At 32.2% G+C, this 17,635-nt stretch overlaps 1 protein-coding gene across 1 annotated transcript; it reads left to right on the plus strand.

The window, feature by feature from the left end:
- Positions 1–4,280: 4,280 nt before the first annotated feature.
- Positions 4,281–9,118, plus strand: LOC146993822 (uncharacterized). Its single transcript, XM_085826549.1, has 4 exons — positions 4,281–4,592; positions 6,248–6,442; positions 7,264–7,360; positions 8,708–9,118. Exons 1-4 carry the CDS (start codon positions 4,533–4,535, stop codon positions 8,845–8,847), a joined length of 492 nt encoding a protein of 163 aa, XP_085682675.1. The 5' UTR covers positions 4,281–4,532; the 3' UTR covers positions 8,848–9,118.
- Positions 9,119–17,635: the final 8,517 nt, after the last annotated feature.

Raw genomic sequence — 17,635 nt, forward strand, 5'->3', positions numbered from 1 at the left:
CCAGTCGGAAATTCTAAAGCTATGCTGTTTTCAAATGTATGTGGTTTACGGGCGAAGAACATGATATTCAATAAATATAGGTAACACACAATACTTTAAAAAAAGGTTCCTTTTGTCCGTAATATAAAATCTGAGTGCTTCTAGATTTTATTTTATCATTTTTTTCTCCCTTCATTACGCTCAGGAAATTTTATGCTCCGAAATTTACGAGTTATTAAAATAACTAATCCACTTTAATGTTAATAGTTTAATGATCATATAATCAAATAAATATGATAATTTCGTAATGTTATTATAGTTTGGAAAATCACTGCCTGAAAATGTTCATTAAATTTTTTAAAAAAATTATCAGATCTCGTTTAATTTTACCTTATTTATTTCAAAGCATCACGTACTATCAATCTTATTTAATTTTACTTTATTTTTACGCAAAATAAAGTTCATAAATTTTGTGCGTAGAGTTTTTACCGTTTTACCAAATTAACGGTGTTTGTACAAGAATTACGCGTGAAAAAATGCGCGAAATGCAGTAAAAAGGGCTTTCATGAGATACTATATTAAATCTTATTTTAAAAAAACTGTGGCTTTCATAATCTCATCACTAAACAACGTATCACATTTAATAATTAAAAAAGAGTTATGTGATACAAACGCCATATGTTTCAGTGTTAAAGTAAACCAGATCGTCCCTACTCTTTCATGCCGACATGTCGGTGACGCGCTCCCCGCCCACTGGGTTAGTCTTTCTCTTATAAGGTCCATGGAGGAGTGCGAAGAAATCTCTCTCCTGCATTCGAAGCGAGTGAACCTACAGCGCGTTAATTTATCAGATAAGCTAATTTTATGTTACTCTGATGTAAAATAAATAGGAGATTTTTAAATAAATGATACTATCTTAACATTTATTATATATCATGCTTTAAGACTTCAGATATCTGAGCTTAATCTTCTTAATACTTGATAAAAATTTTCACCTGGATGATCAAAAATTATTATTTATATTATTCTCATTTTTTTTTTTTTTTTTTTTTTTTTGCAACACTTCATATAAACTTTCCAACACTTCATAACGCGAAAATGTTAAGCTTTCGAACTGCAAACGAAACATTGCATATTATTTTTCATTCATATGTAAACATGAGAAATATGAATAAAAAAGAGCGTTTTACAAGAACCAACCTTTTTCTTACAGACTTTTTTAAATAATATTTAATTTTCTTCAGTAAGGCAATAAAATGAAAGAACTAGCATTTTAAATTATTACATTAATTTTATTACATTTAAGTAAATTTTAGTGTAGAAGATCTTTTATAATAAACTAAATATTAAAAAGGAATATTTCATCATTTATTTATCGATATAAATGTATTAAAACTTATTTTAAATGAAAATTTTTAATGTCAACATTGTTTTAAACTGTCAAATGGTGTTATTGTTATTATTAAAATAATTATTAAACTTGCAGTGATCCGGATTCTTACAGAATAAAAACCAAAGACCTATTTTTAATCTGTCACAGAAAATCATTTTACTTTAATTTTGCCGACTGTCTTTATTAAACACTTTTTTAATTGAGATATGAATTCTTACTATTCTGTATTACTCTTTAGCGAAACTTGATATGTTCACGTTAGAGTTTATGATCATAATAGTTAATTTCGTAGCTCTCTAGATCGAAATTTATGCCCGCAACTATGTGTGAGTTTTGATCTTTTGGATCACTTATGCGTATCGTTAAGGAATTGTAAAGGGGAAAAAATAATAATTCTCTGAAAATTTAATAGACAACATTTTGAAAGGAACACACTGCAGAATTATGTTTTAAATTTTAAAATATGCAAGGCAGTTAGCCGAGGTTCCCACATCTCGTTTCCGAAGCGAGCGCTATATTAGATCAGGAAAGTGCAATGATACTATAGGATACCGGACGTCCCTTGCAAAAGCTATTCATTCTCCCAGTATATTTAATCTTTTTTAATTATTTAGTCTATTGTATCCATTTAAAATATCATATATTCTATAGCTTTTCCAAAGTGTAGCATTTTGCTAATGTATGAAGTTTAATTTAAAAAACGTAACAGCAAAATTTTAGGGTAAAAAATTCTAAGCTTTATAAGCAACGGGTGCAACAATATTGTTTTCAAGTTTTGTTTATATATTTTTAAAAATATAATTTTAATTACAATTTTCACAATAATTTTGAAAAATGACCAAAAAAAGTATAAAAAAAGGGTAATGTGGAAAACACAAATTTGAATTTTTAAATGAAAAACATCATTACTTTAAAATCTTTAAATGTATAATGACAAGAACATTAAAAATAAAACTGAAATAAATTAGATATTACATATCATTTAATACTATATGGTTAATATATAATCATAATGCACAGCGTTTCAGCAATATATGAAACAAAATTTACTATACATTAAATAGACCTGTAGTATTATGGACTTAATTAATTTATTGTTTACTTTTATATTTTACACTAGTTTTTCAGTAGAAATCATTTTAGCTCTGAAAACAAACTCATTAACCCTCAGCCTTTCGAGTGATTTTCTGCGAATCCCTTTAAAACTGTCGCTAGTTTTGGACAGAACTTCCCGTAAAATGTCGCGAAAATAACCTAAACCTCTGAAAATTGTCAAGCAGTTCTTTTGTTATTTCCCATCCCTCCCAGAATTTTACTTCAATGATTCCGCTGAGATTGATTACACTGGATATTGTTCGGTAGATGTGAGCTCTCAAGAGAATTGCAAAAGGCTAGACTCTCCGCGTCTTAAGGGTCAGGGTACAGCTGCGAAACTTAAAAGTGTCCTTCCCTTAAACAATCTTATCTCTACATATCTTCTCTACATATAATAAAAGAAAGAGTCTGTCTGTGTGTGTGCCTTTCGTTCGCGCTGCGCGTAAGCTAATAGAACCACGGCTACGAAATTTGCTACATAGGTACATCTACACAAGAGCCAGTGCACTTCGAAGCGATTTTTTCGAAATTCGAATTCGAATTTTTTTAATTTCATGTTTTGTGACGAAATCGTGTCATTTTGAAACATAATGGGCTATAGGAAAGCGAGATTTTACCCTACACACTCCATTTTTACATCGTCATGAAACGTAGGCACTTAGCTATTTTACGAACTTAAAATAAATTTCGTGTTTCAATAAATCGATTAAATACGAATTTATTTAACAAAGGAAGCTTAACACTTTTCCAATGGGATTTTTTCTAAAAAAGTTTATTTTTAAAAATGTACAGTTTAATTTTCTTTGATTTTTGAGACACGTTAAACTTTCATCCTTGCGAATGCTTTTACAAAAATAATTTTGGAAAAATGATAATATTTTGTATTTTTAAAAGATTTTTTAAATGAAGCTTCTGAGTACACTTCTCACATCTCACATCTTTAAAAATGTGATTTCGGCAACAATTTTCCTGTCTTACTGTTGTTGATAGATTTTTGATGAAATCGCATCATTTTGAATAGTTTCATTCTTTTAGAAATATGGGTTTGGCAACAATTTTTCATCGTATTTCTTATGTCACTGTTTTTAAGATAATTTAAGATAATTTGATAGTAAAAATAATAATGGCGAATTATTTATTCATTTTGGAACAATATTCGTGGCTTATACTGGTTTGATGAAATTCTGTTCAAATTCATTTCAAATATTCCAAATCTTTTTATGTACATTGATTTCAATGCGATTTTTATTAGAAAAAAATTCAATGAGTTTGATTTTCTTACATATTTGTAATAACATTGTTCAACGCAAAATAACTACAAGCAGAAAGGCAAAGGTGTGTTAAAATTTCTGTATTTTGCTATATAAATTATTAAAATAACCAACCTACAGCCTAACAACTGAATGTCCGAAATATAACCCGCAACTTTTCTAAAAGTAACAAATTTCAGTTAAAAAAAACCGCAGTAAATAAATAAAACGAAATACTATGAAGAAAAGAAGCAAGAAAATTTACTTTTTATGTTTGCTTACTTTATTTTTAGTCCAAAGGGGCAATTTACCCTGAAGGACTTTTAATTTCGCTTTGGAATTTTTCATTGAAAACTATAAACGGCGTATCACTTTTCAAATTGTTGCCACTAAATATTATCGCTCTGTATTATACTTAAAGAAATTAAGGGGTCTAGTCTGGACATCTGGAGATCGATATCGGAAAACCAGTCGGGATTCTCTTTCCGCTCGACAGTAAACGGTAGAGCGAGTCTGACCCCTTCTAATTCCGTTGACGGAAAATGAAGTGGAAATTCCGTCCGGAAGTGACGTTTATTGCATAGCAACCAGTCTCTCTCACTTCTACATCGCTCGAGGCGCAGGCAAAGGAGGTAGTTTGTTGTGAAAAAAGGCTGTTTCGCACGTGCTGCACAGAAAATGGCAGCAACGAAAAAAACAACTACCAACCAATTCGAATTAATGGTGTCATTTTTCGAAAAATATCCGCAGCTGTTAAGGGGGAAAATTGACAGCACATTGAATAAAGAGAATAGGAAAAAAAATGGGAAGACTTAATGGATATTTTAAATGCAGAAGGAACTGGCCCTTCCAAAACTGCAGATATGTGGAGGAAAGTAAGTATAATTTTATATATGATCTTTTGCAAAATGGAAATATTTGAAAAGTTTACATCTTTGTAAACTATTTGTTAACAGGAACTTTATGTTAAAAATATTTGTTTTTTGTCTTAAAAGGTTATTCAACAATGTCATAAATCAAATAATTGAAGTATAGCATCGTGTACCCGTGGTTAATATTCCTATTGAATTAGAATTTTTAGCAACTGATGATTATATCAATGATTTTATTTATTCATAAATTGTACCAATAACGTAACTACAGGTAAACTATGTATTTTAGATGTTATTAACTATTTTTTTTTTCTGAATGTTGTGTCAGAAATGTTAAAAAACATAATATATTTACATCTTTGCATAGATTTCCAGGTCTTTTCAGAGCCAAACTTTTATCTGTATTTACTTCTCCAGAAGAAAATCTTATTGAATTCTCTTACTGACAATAATTCTCATTCTGACAATAAATTGAAGACAAAATTCAACAATAAGAAACGAAGTCACTTTCTGATATTATTAAAAAAAGGAACAATCTGAACATGACTCCATATATGTGCTAGCCAAATTCTCAGTTGTTTTCTATGATTCTAAGATTTTCAAAATGTGTTCTATTGAAAGGGGTTTATTCTCTCCACTAATTACAGTTCATTTAGTCAATGATATAATTGTTCAAAATATTTAGAACATTTGTATAAATTGTTTCTTAATATAAAATATTTCATTTATCTTTAAAATTTAATCAACCCAATTGTATTAGCTGCCTGTATGCTGGAATTGACAGGTCAAGCAGAAAGCTGAATCTGAGTACTATTGATTTACCATGAATTCCATAAACTGCTAATGCTTGGGAATATTACTACAAATCATGTGCACGTTACACAACATAAATTTACTTTTATTATTCTATTAGAGTGTATCTTTCTGTATAGCATGCTTATGAATATGATCTTGTTTTATATGATTCCTTTTTTAAGCATGCATAGGAGTACTTACACACGAATGATTAACAGGTTAGAAAATATTATTAGTATACTATATGAAAAAAGGGCTAATCTTTGGAATATGGTAACAGGTAGTTTGGCGACATTTTGGTAAGCGATAAAGGGTACTAGCTAGGACTTTAGCAGTGTACATGGATAAAGTCAAGAGTGTGCGCACTGCCATTTTTGTGCAATTCTGGGATTTTTTTAAAAGTGAAAATAGGTCGGCATGGATGATACCGCGTTTGTGCAGTTCTTAAAAACGCGGCAAGCAGTGGGCGATTCTGCACTTTGTCCCAATTTCGCACCTAATCTTTGTCATGATTAAGCACTTTTGTTCCATAAAAGTTCTAGCATAAGCGTAATTCGGCTAGCAGATTGTTGGGAAAAATATTGAGTAAAAAAAAAAAAAAATGCCCTTTACTTCGCGAAAATGGCGTCCAAACAAAAACTAGCAGGTTGCTATAAGGGTTGGTCGCCAAAAAATCGCCAAGTTACCATAATCCAAAGATTAACAGAAAAAAGTGTTGCATATTTAAATTACACTAATGTCACTACATGTATAAAATTCTATGAAGTGTGACAAAATACAACATGAGCTTGCTTATCAGTAATTATTTTTGACTCGGATAAAATACAAATCATAAATTTCATCAATATATCTGCTTTATGTAGACATGGAGAGATTACAAATTTTCAATCAAGAAGAAAGCAGCTAAAATAGCTCAACATAAGAGAGAAACTGGAGGAGGCCCGGAAATTAAAGACATTTTGACACCATTAGAGGAGCGAGTTCTTGCACTTTATGGCAGCATTATGTCACGTGGAAACGATGAAGTTCCTGAATCTGCTGTTGAATTTGAATGCTTTGTAAGTACATTAATTGTTAAATTTAAATCCTGTTAGAAAATAAATGCTAGAAGCTTTAATGACTGGCTATATACACTGTGAAGTAAAAATGTACATATATTTCAGAATTATAATCCAATATATGACCTTCTGATTGTCCACATTCACATTTAATTATGATTCCTTGTATTAAATTTAAATAATATTAATCTTTTGGAATTTTAGGTACTCTTCTTTATCGGAGTCCGATTCAGATATGCATGCATGTTTATTTTCATGCATGCATACATTTCTACGTAAGTATGTGTACACATATATGCATATACATACATACATTTCTGAATCCGTCCCTATAACAGAAGAGTACCCAATTTTATTCCAGAAGATATGTTTGTAAATTTTGCATATAAAAGTGAAATTCATTTCCAATTTTGTTAGTATCTCCTGGAAAAGAGAACATGTTTCTGCACCTAGTTTTCAAATTTGAAAATGCAGTATGTTTTAATAATTAGTATGTTTTTAGTTTTAAATAATGCATATTCATTATCTCGTAACATTCTAAAACCATACCTTATAACTTTTTCTTTTGGAGTACTTACATAAGGGCATACTAGTGTTATATACAATTTTTATAGCATTCAGTGAGTTTTAGTTTGCTGTTTCAATGATAAAAAGTTATTTTAAATGCTATAATTCTTTCAACTTCATTGCCTTAAATGAAAGCATTTTATTTGTATAAAAGTCTTAATAATACTTATTTTCAAAGCTCTTTTTTATTTGTATAATATTTCTTAATAGTCAATATTGTCAGTCATCAATCTTCACAACTACTTTTATTTCAGGAAAATGTTTCTCCTGAAAATATATCAGAAGGAAACATTCCACTGTGTGATGTCGACTTCAACTCATCATATGAGGTTATAGCCAGTGCTTCAAATGGTGGGTCAACTTTTATAAAAATCATTTTAAGAATTAATGTTCTAACTAAAATGTTCATGGTTTCCTTTTTATAAAATGCAAACTGTTTTATTTTCAAATCATTATTTAAAACTTAACCATTAATCCTCTAAAGCAGCCCTTATCTATTGTCTATCAATCTTACTTTCAGAACAAAAATGTTAAAATATACATCATATAGCAACAAAATGTTGAAGTGTATAATAAAAAATCCACAATTATGATTACACTGTTTAAAAATGTCATGCAATCTAAAATATCAATTAGTTCAATATTTGAACATTACACTGGTATGCAAAATTTAAGGATAAGATGGTTTTGCAAATGTAACATTACACAGAAGTGTTCCACGTTGACCCAGATCATGCGATGTGTACGTTGTGCAAATGATTCAAAATTGGTGAAATGTGGAGTGTACTAATTTTTTATTTTACAATCATAAACACATGCAAGCCATCTTTCCAAGTGATGTCTTACTCATGTAACCAAAAAAAAAAAAAAAAAAAAAAAAAAAAAAAAAAAAAAAAAAAAAAAACTGAAAGCTTTCAGATTTTACATTACATCCAAAGGGGTGTTTTTTTTTTTTAACATTTTGTGTGCTACCTTTATTTATTAACTATCACGTTCTTTCCACTTAAACCATAAAATTCAGTTCAACAGCAATATTGCAAAATAATTTTTAAATGAGCATATCTTTAGAATTTCCGATACACAGTCTCGCGCGCTGAAGATATATTTTTTTTTCTTCCCCCCGTACAGTGTTGCTATTTCTCGCTTTGAAATCATTGAGTGCTTTAATCAAAAAATTTCTTACTGTTACAAAATAAGAAATCGTTAATAAAACAAATTCCAAATTAGGGCTTCTAGATGTCCATATACAGTGGAAGATTACATTATTGAAAATTTGATGTTTTTAGGTACCGTAGTTTTTTCTCAATGCGAGAATTTATCATAATTTGGATTAAAAAAACTGAGCGAGCCTTGCAGGTTTGCTATAATGACAATACGCGCCATGCAAGGTGCCAAAAAGAGAGAAAAGGCATGAAGTAATTTTAAAGCTAAACTGTTCTAATGACTGAACAATTCCCAAGATGGAGAAATATAGGACAAGTGAGCAAAACCATCCAAACAAAAATTCAAAAGGATGAAAATGCTCTCCAGAGGCTTGTGAAAGGATGCTGTGTGCTTGTCCTTAATTTTTGCACATCAACCTATTAAATATTGGAGATTATATTAAGGATTATTGTTTACTATAATTAAAATATAAAATATTTTTCAGATAATTTTTTATTTATTCTGACATGTCTGAATTTCAATTACTATTTTCAGATTCTAAAAGGAAACGAAAGCGTACGGCAGCACAGATAGCTGACAGGCTTCTTCAGAGTCACAACAGCACTGCACAACATCAGTTGCATATAGCTGAGTGCAAAGAAAAGGAAATCAAACTACTAGAATTGCAGAGCTAGAGCTGCATAAACAGAAGCTGGAGTTTTATGCAATAAAAGCAGCTCCAGCAGAAAGAAGAGCTGTTGCAATGGAGAGACTAGCTTTGGCAGCTGAGAGGCAAGCAATGGCTGCAGAAAAGCAGTGTGCGTGGACAGAAAATATTTTTCATTTAAAAAATAAAAAAGTTAAGACTGATAATCAAAAAATAAATTTTCAAATGAGAAAAGAAAATCTAAAATATCTGTAATGTGTATTTTTGTAATAAAATTGATTTAATAATAAGTAAAAAAAGATAAATATTTTGGATATGTATTATTTGTGCTTCTATAACTTCAAAATCTAAATCAAATACATATTATTCAATTAAAATATTTATTATCATTAGTTTTAAAAACGAGTTAAAATTAAATTATCTCTGATTTTAAGAGCAGCAGCTCTTAATGATGGTTCAAAAACTGTTGGTGGAATTGGTTCTTCTCTGCAATCATTTTCAATATCAGGTAATTTGTAATGCCTGCAAATATTATGCAACACTGCACAGGCATTTACAATTTTCCCAGCAGTTGTTGGTTCATAATTTAATTCTCTTGCATGCAGTAGACAGCGAAATCTTGATTTCAAAACCCCAATACATCTTTCAATGCAGTTTCTGGCTGTTGCATGCTTCTTGTTATATCTTTCATTAGCAGATCCTACAGTTGGGGAAGGCACAGGAGTCAACAACCATGGTTCCAAAGGATAGCCTGCATCACCTGAAGTATTAAAATATATTTTTCACACTTGTGAAAAGTAATTTATTTTTAAATACTTTGCAATTAAAGTCTTAAGTACTAAATACTTAATATATATTAACCAGAGAGATATATACCACATGAAAAACAATGAAACTTTACATAAATTACTGACACAAAACTAAAAAATTACTTTCCTAAAAGCCAAGAGCCAGTTTCATGATGCTTGGAAAGTGCATGCCGAACTCCTGAAGATCGCCACACAAATGAATCATGTGAACTACCAGGAAATTTCGCATTGACGTTGATGATCATCAAATCAGAATCGCAAATCTGAAATAAAACGAGGTCACATGAAATCTTCATACTGCTTTAATATTATTTTTTACCACTAGACATAAGATGTCAGAAATATACCAATCAAATTATCGTCAATCTAAACTAGAGATGTGTGTGTCGTGTACCCAATGGCTACCAAAACAATCACACCAGGTGAAGGGCATCTATATTATGGTTTGGTTTGGTTTATTAGATTACGGCAAAGCACTCGAGGGCTATCTACCTTAAAGGAGGGATGCCTTCGTGGAGGAAGTTTTAAGGGAAACTGGCTCATATACACCCATGCAGCCAGCCCGTTCGCGGGATTTGAGCCTCGGACCGAACTACCAGTGTTTAGCGACGTTACCGCTCGGCCGCTGGTGGGCTTGGGCATCTGTGGTGACACTGAATGCAAGCAAGTGACGTGCAGTCTCCTTGAAGCCTCCAGACATGCAGATCAGAATACTGTATGCAGAACCGGGACACGCAGATGACACTGTGCCACTCCTGTATCCAGCTTTATTGTCCAATGCACCAAAGTAGTCATCTCTCTATATGCTGCATTATCAAGGGAAGTTGAAGAAATGATTGCCGTGCTGTTAGTCCACGCTGCTGCAAAGTCGACGCTCTGTATGAACGGATACTGGGCATGCTGCAAACATGCCCATTTCCTGACTAATGATTTGTGATATAGTTATATGGTTTTTCAGGGCTGACCTCATAATATATCTGTCCTCTCGGGCGTTGACATGCTGCATGCTATTCAGTATGACACTCAGCAACCCATTGATTCCCTAATCACATGACTATGGTTGGATGTCGACCAGTGCGACGGGCGATTTCACGGAATGATAATCCACACTCTTGATAGAAAATGGAGTATTTTGCGGTTTCGCAGCTGAGTATGGTGGTTCGGTAAAAACTATCGAAACTAGTCTTGCTAAAATTCTGAAAATATAACGCTGATTTTAGTGTTTTGCAGCTGAGGATGGTGGTTTGGTAAAAACCATCGAAACTAGTCCTGCGAAAATTCTGAAAATACAACACTGATTTTTGTTGTTTGTCTTCTGAATTAATGTTCTACTGTATTTATTTATGAGGGTTGGAACTTTAATAGTGGCAACACAGCTGAAAAAAGGCTATGCAAAAACCAAAGAGTATCACGTATACCACACGTGAACTACATACCTACCTTACCTCTCATCAAAAAGACTCGTCTTGTCTACGTAATGCGCATGCGGAGTGACGCGAAGAACGGATCCTTGTATTAGCTCGCGGTCTAAAGTAAGTGTTGTCAGGATGTTTTCAGAACAAGAACAACGATATTGGATAAAAATTGAATGTGCCAGAGGTCGTACAGCACGACAGGGTCATCAAGGGCTTCAAGAGGCTTGCAGGGAATCTGCATTGCCTTACAGAACCGTAGCATGATGGGTGAAAGCATTCAATGAAGGACGCCAAAACATGGCAGACGTGCTGCGGCCAGGTCATCCGAGTGTCAGCGATGCAGACTTGCAAGCTGTTGCCGCACTAATGGACAGTGATCGCCGCCAAACGATTCGTCAGCTGGCCGGACAAACGAGATTAGCGCATACGACTCTGCTGCACATTCTGATGGAACGCCATGAGAAAACATAATTTCCATGAGAAAAATTGCTTCACGATGGGTTCCACATCAATTGACGGAAATGCAGAAATGGCTACGATACGATCCTGCCCGAATCCACCTGGAGCGCTATGAGCGCGAAGGAGATGCTTTTTTACGCCGTATCATTACGCTGGATGAGACTTGGGCCCGATCGTACCAGCCAGAACTGAAACGCCAATCAAACGAATGGCGTCATCACGGGTCACCACGACGTTCGAAATTTCGTCAGAACCCCAGCAATGTGAAAGTTATGGTGATTCTCGTTTATGACTGTGATGGTGTCATCCTAACGCATACCGTTTCCCCACAGCAGACCGTCACTGCGCAGTATTACTGCTCATTTTTGGAGCACAATCTCCGACCAGCTTTGAGAAAAAAACGGCGACACTTTCTGCAGAACACTCTTCTCATTTTGAATGACAATGCTCGGCCGCATGCAGCTCAAGCTGTGACTGATTTGTTCAAGCAATGGGGCTGGGAAGTGGTTTACCATCCACCATACTTCCCAGATCTAAGCCCTTGTGACTATGACTTAATTCCTAAGATGAAGGAACCACTTCGTGGCACTCGCTTCCAAACTGTTCCTGAGACTCTTGCGGCAGTAGACCGGTCCATTCAAACTATCAACAAAACAGGCGCTGCTACAGGTATTCTGCGACTTCCACATCGTTGGAAACGGGTTGTACACAATGCTGGCGACTATATTGAAGGACTGTAAAACATGGTGACATGAATCACTTTTGTATTCCTTGTAAATAAATAGTTACCACTATTAAAGTTCCAACCCTCGTATTTTCAGTTAAATTTTTTTATGTAATCTTCAAGTGTTTGTTTCATATGTATGTTTTTTCATTTATGTTTATGTATATTATACATTATTATTGGAATTCAAATGGGTCACTCAGTGATCTACAGGTTGTCAAGATTAGAACAATTAATATCGTAAAGTTTGCATTAAAGTAAACAGTAAGTCAAAGTTATTAGTACTGAAATTGCAACCACAGAAAGCCCATGCATACACTGATACAGCCAAATCATTCCATTTCAACAAAACAATTGCAGTATTTATGGCTTTGACCACTCGTTTTAATTTTTGAGAGTGATAAGCATTTTGCCTGAATTTAATAGGTGAAATACTACATTATTATTTTATGCAAACAATGTAATATTTTGCATCATCACATACACTACTTGAGTAACAGAAAACACGCCCTGCATTTTCAGGGAGTAGGAAAAAAATCTCATTATTGAGATTTTTCAAATATTCAGACAGATGTTAGTTTTACTTACTTTCATCATCAGCACTGCCAGGACAGCCCAGAATTTTCTTTTCAAAGATCGCCTAGGCTCTTTCTTCCCTCAGAGTTCACGTCTCTGAAGAATAGGTTAAGACTTTTTTTTTTTTTTTTTGCATAATAAAATACTGCTGTATTTAAGGTACAATTTTCACTTTTCTGCAGTATGAAGGTAACTTGTTATGATGTGTAATTAGGTAAATCAATCATAATATGCAATAACATGTCTATGTAATTTTAATAGGATATAAAACCTCAACCAAACAGTTACACACACTATTTGACAAATTTATGTGTATGATTAAAATTTAGGGTGTGACTTGATGAAGCTGGTTAATAAAAATATATAACGCTTTGACTTGAGAATTAATTCTTGCACTTTCATGTGTAATTTTTCTTTCAGCATAATCCATAGAATATTAAGCACAATGAAGTACATAGCACAATGAAGTTTAAGAATTTCAACACATTTTATATATTTATAACAGTACAGTTGTCAATAAGGAGATAAAAATAACCACGTTTTAATTGAACAAGTGGGAGAAGAACAAAATAGTGATAACTGGTACTTGCATTAAAAATGATGGAGTTCTAAATAGGAAGATATAGTATCACTTCATTATTACTCTTTTATAAAGTTTTGATTTTAATACTACTGAGAAAAACAGTTCACATTTATTACCTTGTTAGTATGTGTGCCAGCAGCATTATGTATGAATCATATGATAACAATTTTTGAATGATCCATTAAAGAGCGATTTACTAGTGAATAAAGTATAAGAAATTTTCAACAAAAGTAATGGAAAGGAAAATAATAATAATAAAAAAAAATGATATAACTGAAGTTAAATCACAAAATATATCCTCTTGCATATAAATGCACACACACATATATATTATGTAAAATGGAAGGAAAAGTTACATACCAACTGCACATTCAGTGAATGGAATGATTTTCTGTTTATATAAATGAACCCTTGGCATTCTTCCGTGTCTTTCGGTGCAATTATAGCTACATGGGTGCCATCTACAGCACCGATGACACCAGGAAATCAAAACTTTTGATTAAATCCTAATTTAATTTTGTTTTGTTGGAAACTATTTTTTGGAAATTTAATCCATTTGTTGAAAAGGCCAGAACAAATAGCATTTGTGACGTCTCGAATACACCGGCTGACAGATTTCTGGCTCAGCCCAATATATCGGTCATTACCTACGTATCTCTGGTAACTTCCTGACGCATAAAAGTTTAAGGCACACAAAACCTGTTTTAAATAAATATATAAATAAATAAATATATGCATAAAACTAATGTAAATATTTTAACATATGCAGTGAAAGAAACTGCAACACATTTTTCTCTTTATACCCTTTTTAAATCTAAATAAAAAAATTACACAAAACTGATATAATATCTAAAAGTAGAATCTGGTAATTAATTATAAAATCTGGTAACTAATAAATCAAGCATTCAAATATTTACAAGAATGTAATTTAACTGAAAATTGTACAGGAATTTAACTTGAATTATATACAAGAGAATCTGAAAACTAGTGGAAATTGACATTCATATTGGTACAATTAAAATTACTTAAATAAATTTTTTTAACTCAAAGCAATTTAACATGAAAGTTGAATTTAGGATGTGCTTAATTTTGAATATATACTGTGTATTCTTTAATGTATTACATTTTTATACACTACAAATTGAAATAAAAGTGGAGAGAAACAAATTATAATTTAAAACATAAAATTTCAAAATTTATAAATTATTCATCAAAAGATAAAAATTAAGTACATTAATATAGACTAGTTTAAAAATTACATTTTAAGTATGCACTCCTACTCTGTATGTGAAACAGAAAAATACCAAATATTTTCACTAAAATTAAATTAAGGAATTGCTTTTTTTATAAATCAATAGAGAAATATGAAAACTAGCGAATTATTCCTTACCTTTAATTCAGGAGTTATTGCTGTCTTTGACGTCGATGTACCGGTAAAGCAGGGCTTTAATTCATTTATAAGGCCCATGCTATAGGTTTTGTAACTCGAAATAATGCAATGAAAGTGGAATCATCAGCATCAAAAGCATTATTTCTATCACGAAATACCCGAGTTCTTCGCAAATCTTGAGAAATCAACAAATCGGTTAAACACACTTCCAAAAAAGTATCCGTGAGCTCCGCCATCTTAAATTTAGCTCTAAAACGACAGTCAGAAAGTTAAACGGCAGCTAGGCAGCTGTCGGAAAAATTTCCGACACGTCGATCTCTGTAATGATCGAGACGATGACACCAAACTCGCTCTCTGTCGAGTAGATCGCAAAAAACGACCCGTTCCTCCATCTCGACAGTGTCCAGACTAGGGCCCCAAGTTTGAATGACGTAATCCTCCTACGACTATGGGCATGTGGAAGACCAAATTTGAAATTTGGAATTTGTTTTATTATCTATTTCATATTTCGTGAAACTTTAACGAATTTTTGTGTAACAAACTCAAAGCCAACCAGCGGCCGAGCGGTAAAGTCGCTAAACACTGGTAGTTCGGTCCGAGGTTCGAATCCCGCGAACGGGCTGGCTGCATGGGCGTTTTCGTGGTTTTCCCCATGTGTAACGTGTATACGAGCCAGTTTCCCTTAGAAAGTCCTCCACGAAGGCATCCCTCCCCTTAGGCAGATAGCCCTCGAGGCTTTGCCATAATCACACACACACACATGTAACAAACTCAAAGATTTCAAAGCAAGCAATAGCAACACTCTACGGGGGTGGAAATGACCTTTTTATCTCTAGCGCGCGGAATTGTGTACCGGAAATTCTAAATATATACGCATTTTAAAATTAATTATCGACATTGCTATTGAACTGAATTTTATGGTGTAACTGCAAAGAACATGATATTTAATAAATAAAGGTAGCACACAAAACGTTAAAGAAATGTCCTTTTGGACGTATTTTTTTAAAAAATTTTTATTGTTTTTTGAATATATGTTGGCGAATGACGCAGTAGTCGTGTATAATCTGAATATATAATAATTATTTGTGCTATTTTTTATTTGAAATGCATAAAATTCTCTAAAATAGTAGCATTCTTAGATTAAATATTGTCTAAGCAGGTGCAATGATATTTTAACTTCATTACCATATCAAATACAGTTTCTTTTTAATTTAAAAACTTCGGTCTGAAGCACCTTTTTGAATCATAGTATGAGTTTTAATAAAATTTGTAGTAGTCCGAATTTTTAAAAGTATTTAGAATTACTGAAATAAAAAAAAGCTAACTTTTTTAGAATTTCTTTATCAAAGAATTACATCTTAGGCCAGCAAGACTTGATTAGTAAAATCTGGGGAAGGATCTATGATTGTTTAGTAAGAAGTAAAAAAATAGTGCTCTAGGTCTAAGCAGTAAAAAAAAGCTTGTCCCTCTATAGAAAACTGTCACGTATGTTAGAAAAGATTTTGCAAGACATTAATATTTTAGCTCAAACATGATTTTTTTAAAATTTAGTCTCTTGTTTTGGAGATGGTGTTCAAGCATTTTACCATAATTTTATTTTCACATGTGCAGAATTTTTATATTTTTTTATTGATCGCTGTGTTTTTACCTTCCATTGCATAAATTAAAGAAATACACATAGCAACTTCAGCCATAAACAGATGACTTAAGAGAAATTTGTTTTGACATATTATGTGAAAGACTAAATAAATATTAAATGCTTTTGCATTTATGTTACATGACAGTAATTAGAAAACAATAAGTGTAGATGCGCAAAAAACCTGTACTTATAAACCTTATGCATTTTTAAAGAAAGTACAAAATAGTTCAGAATAGCAGATGGCTTTCAGATCATTCAGTAATGTCATCGTAAGTATATTCTCTTCACGTTTCGGAAGAACTGCAGTAGTTCAGATTTGTCGTAAAAGACTAATTACACCCCTGGGGATTGGCGTACTTAGGGAACGGAAAAACAAGCTTTGAAACATACTCATACAAAAGTCCTACCTTTCCTTCGACAGATAAATGACAGATGTGATATTTGAACACATGCTTTCAATCAGTTGTTTCCTTCTAACAAAGCGTCTTGCGCGGCTAGCAGGATCCTAGCAAAGTCTTGTAATATTCTCTCGTTTTAAATATGCTGTGTTCGAACTCAGACTCAAAGACAGGCATTTAAAGATTTTATTAATGCTTTCTTTTACATTCGGCGATTCAATATTTATTAAAAAAATAAACACATAAATAAACTTGCATAGCAGATCAAAATTATGTTGCTGTGGAAATGTTTCATCAACAGTTATTAGTAGTTATAACAGCATAACTAAATAAGCCCATTTCGAAATATGGATGATATTGTATTTATTATTTTTAATCTGAAACAATATCATGTTGTTATTACTAGATAAAATGGCTTAAAATAAGCTGACACATTAAAAGAAAATTTTTTTAAATGAAAATTGAATTCACTTTCTTTCACATAATTTATGACTAGTTCTTCCAAAATATTTTAAAGCTTACTTTACTACATAACAGAAATGTTTCCACTTTCGTTGTTTTTATTTAGTTAGCAATTTTAATTGGGGCTGTTATATAAGAAGGCTATTTATCGTTGTTGTTATGTTAGAGTACTTATTTTATTGTATAACGCAAATTTTGATCAATTGGTTAATTTTATAATGTATAGAGGAACTTCAAAAAGAACAAAAGTAATTTCCACCGTTATAATATGTCCTTAAATGGTTCCCAATAAAAACATAGTTAACTAAGTAGTATACTACATTATATTAATTAATTTACTAACCAAATAGCAAAAACATTT

The sequence above is a fragment of the Stegodyphus dumicola genome, chromosome 11 (assembly GCF_044657685.1).
Source record: "Stegodyphus dumicola isolate Sdum_Otavi_A_Nest chromosome 11, ASM4465768v1".
In the NCBI taxonomy this organism is placed as follows: Eukaryota; Metazoa; Arthropoda; class Arachnida; order Araneae; family Eresidae; genus Stegodyphus; species Stegodyphus dumicola.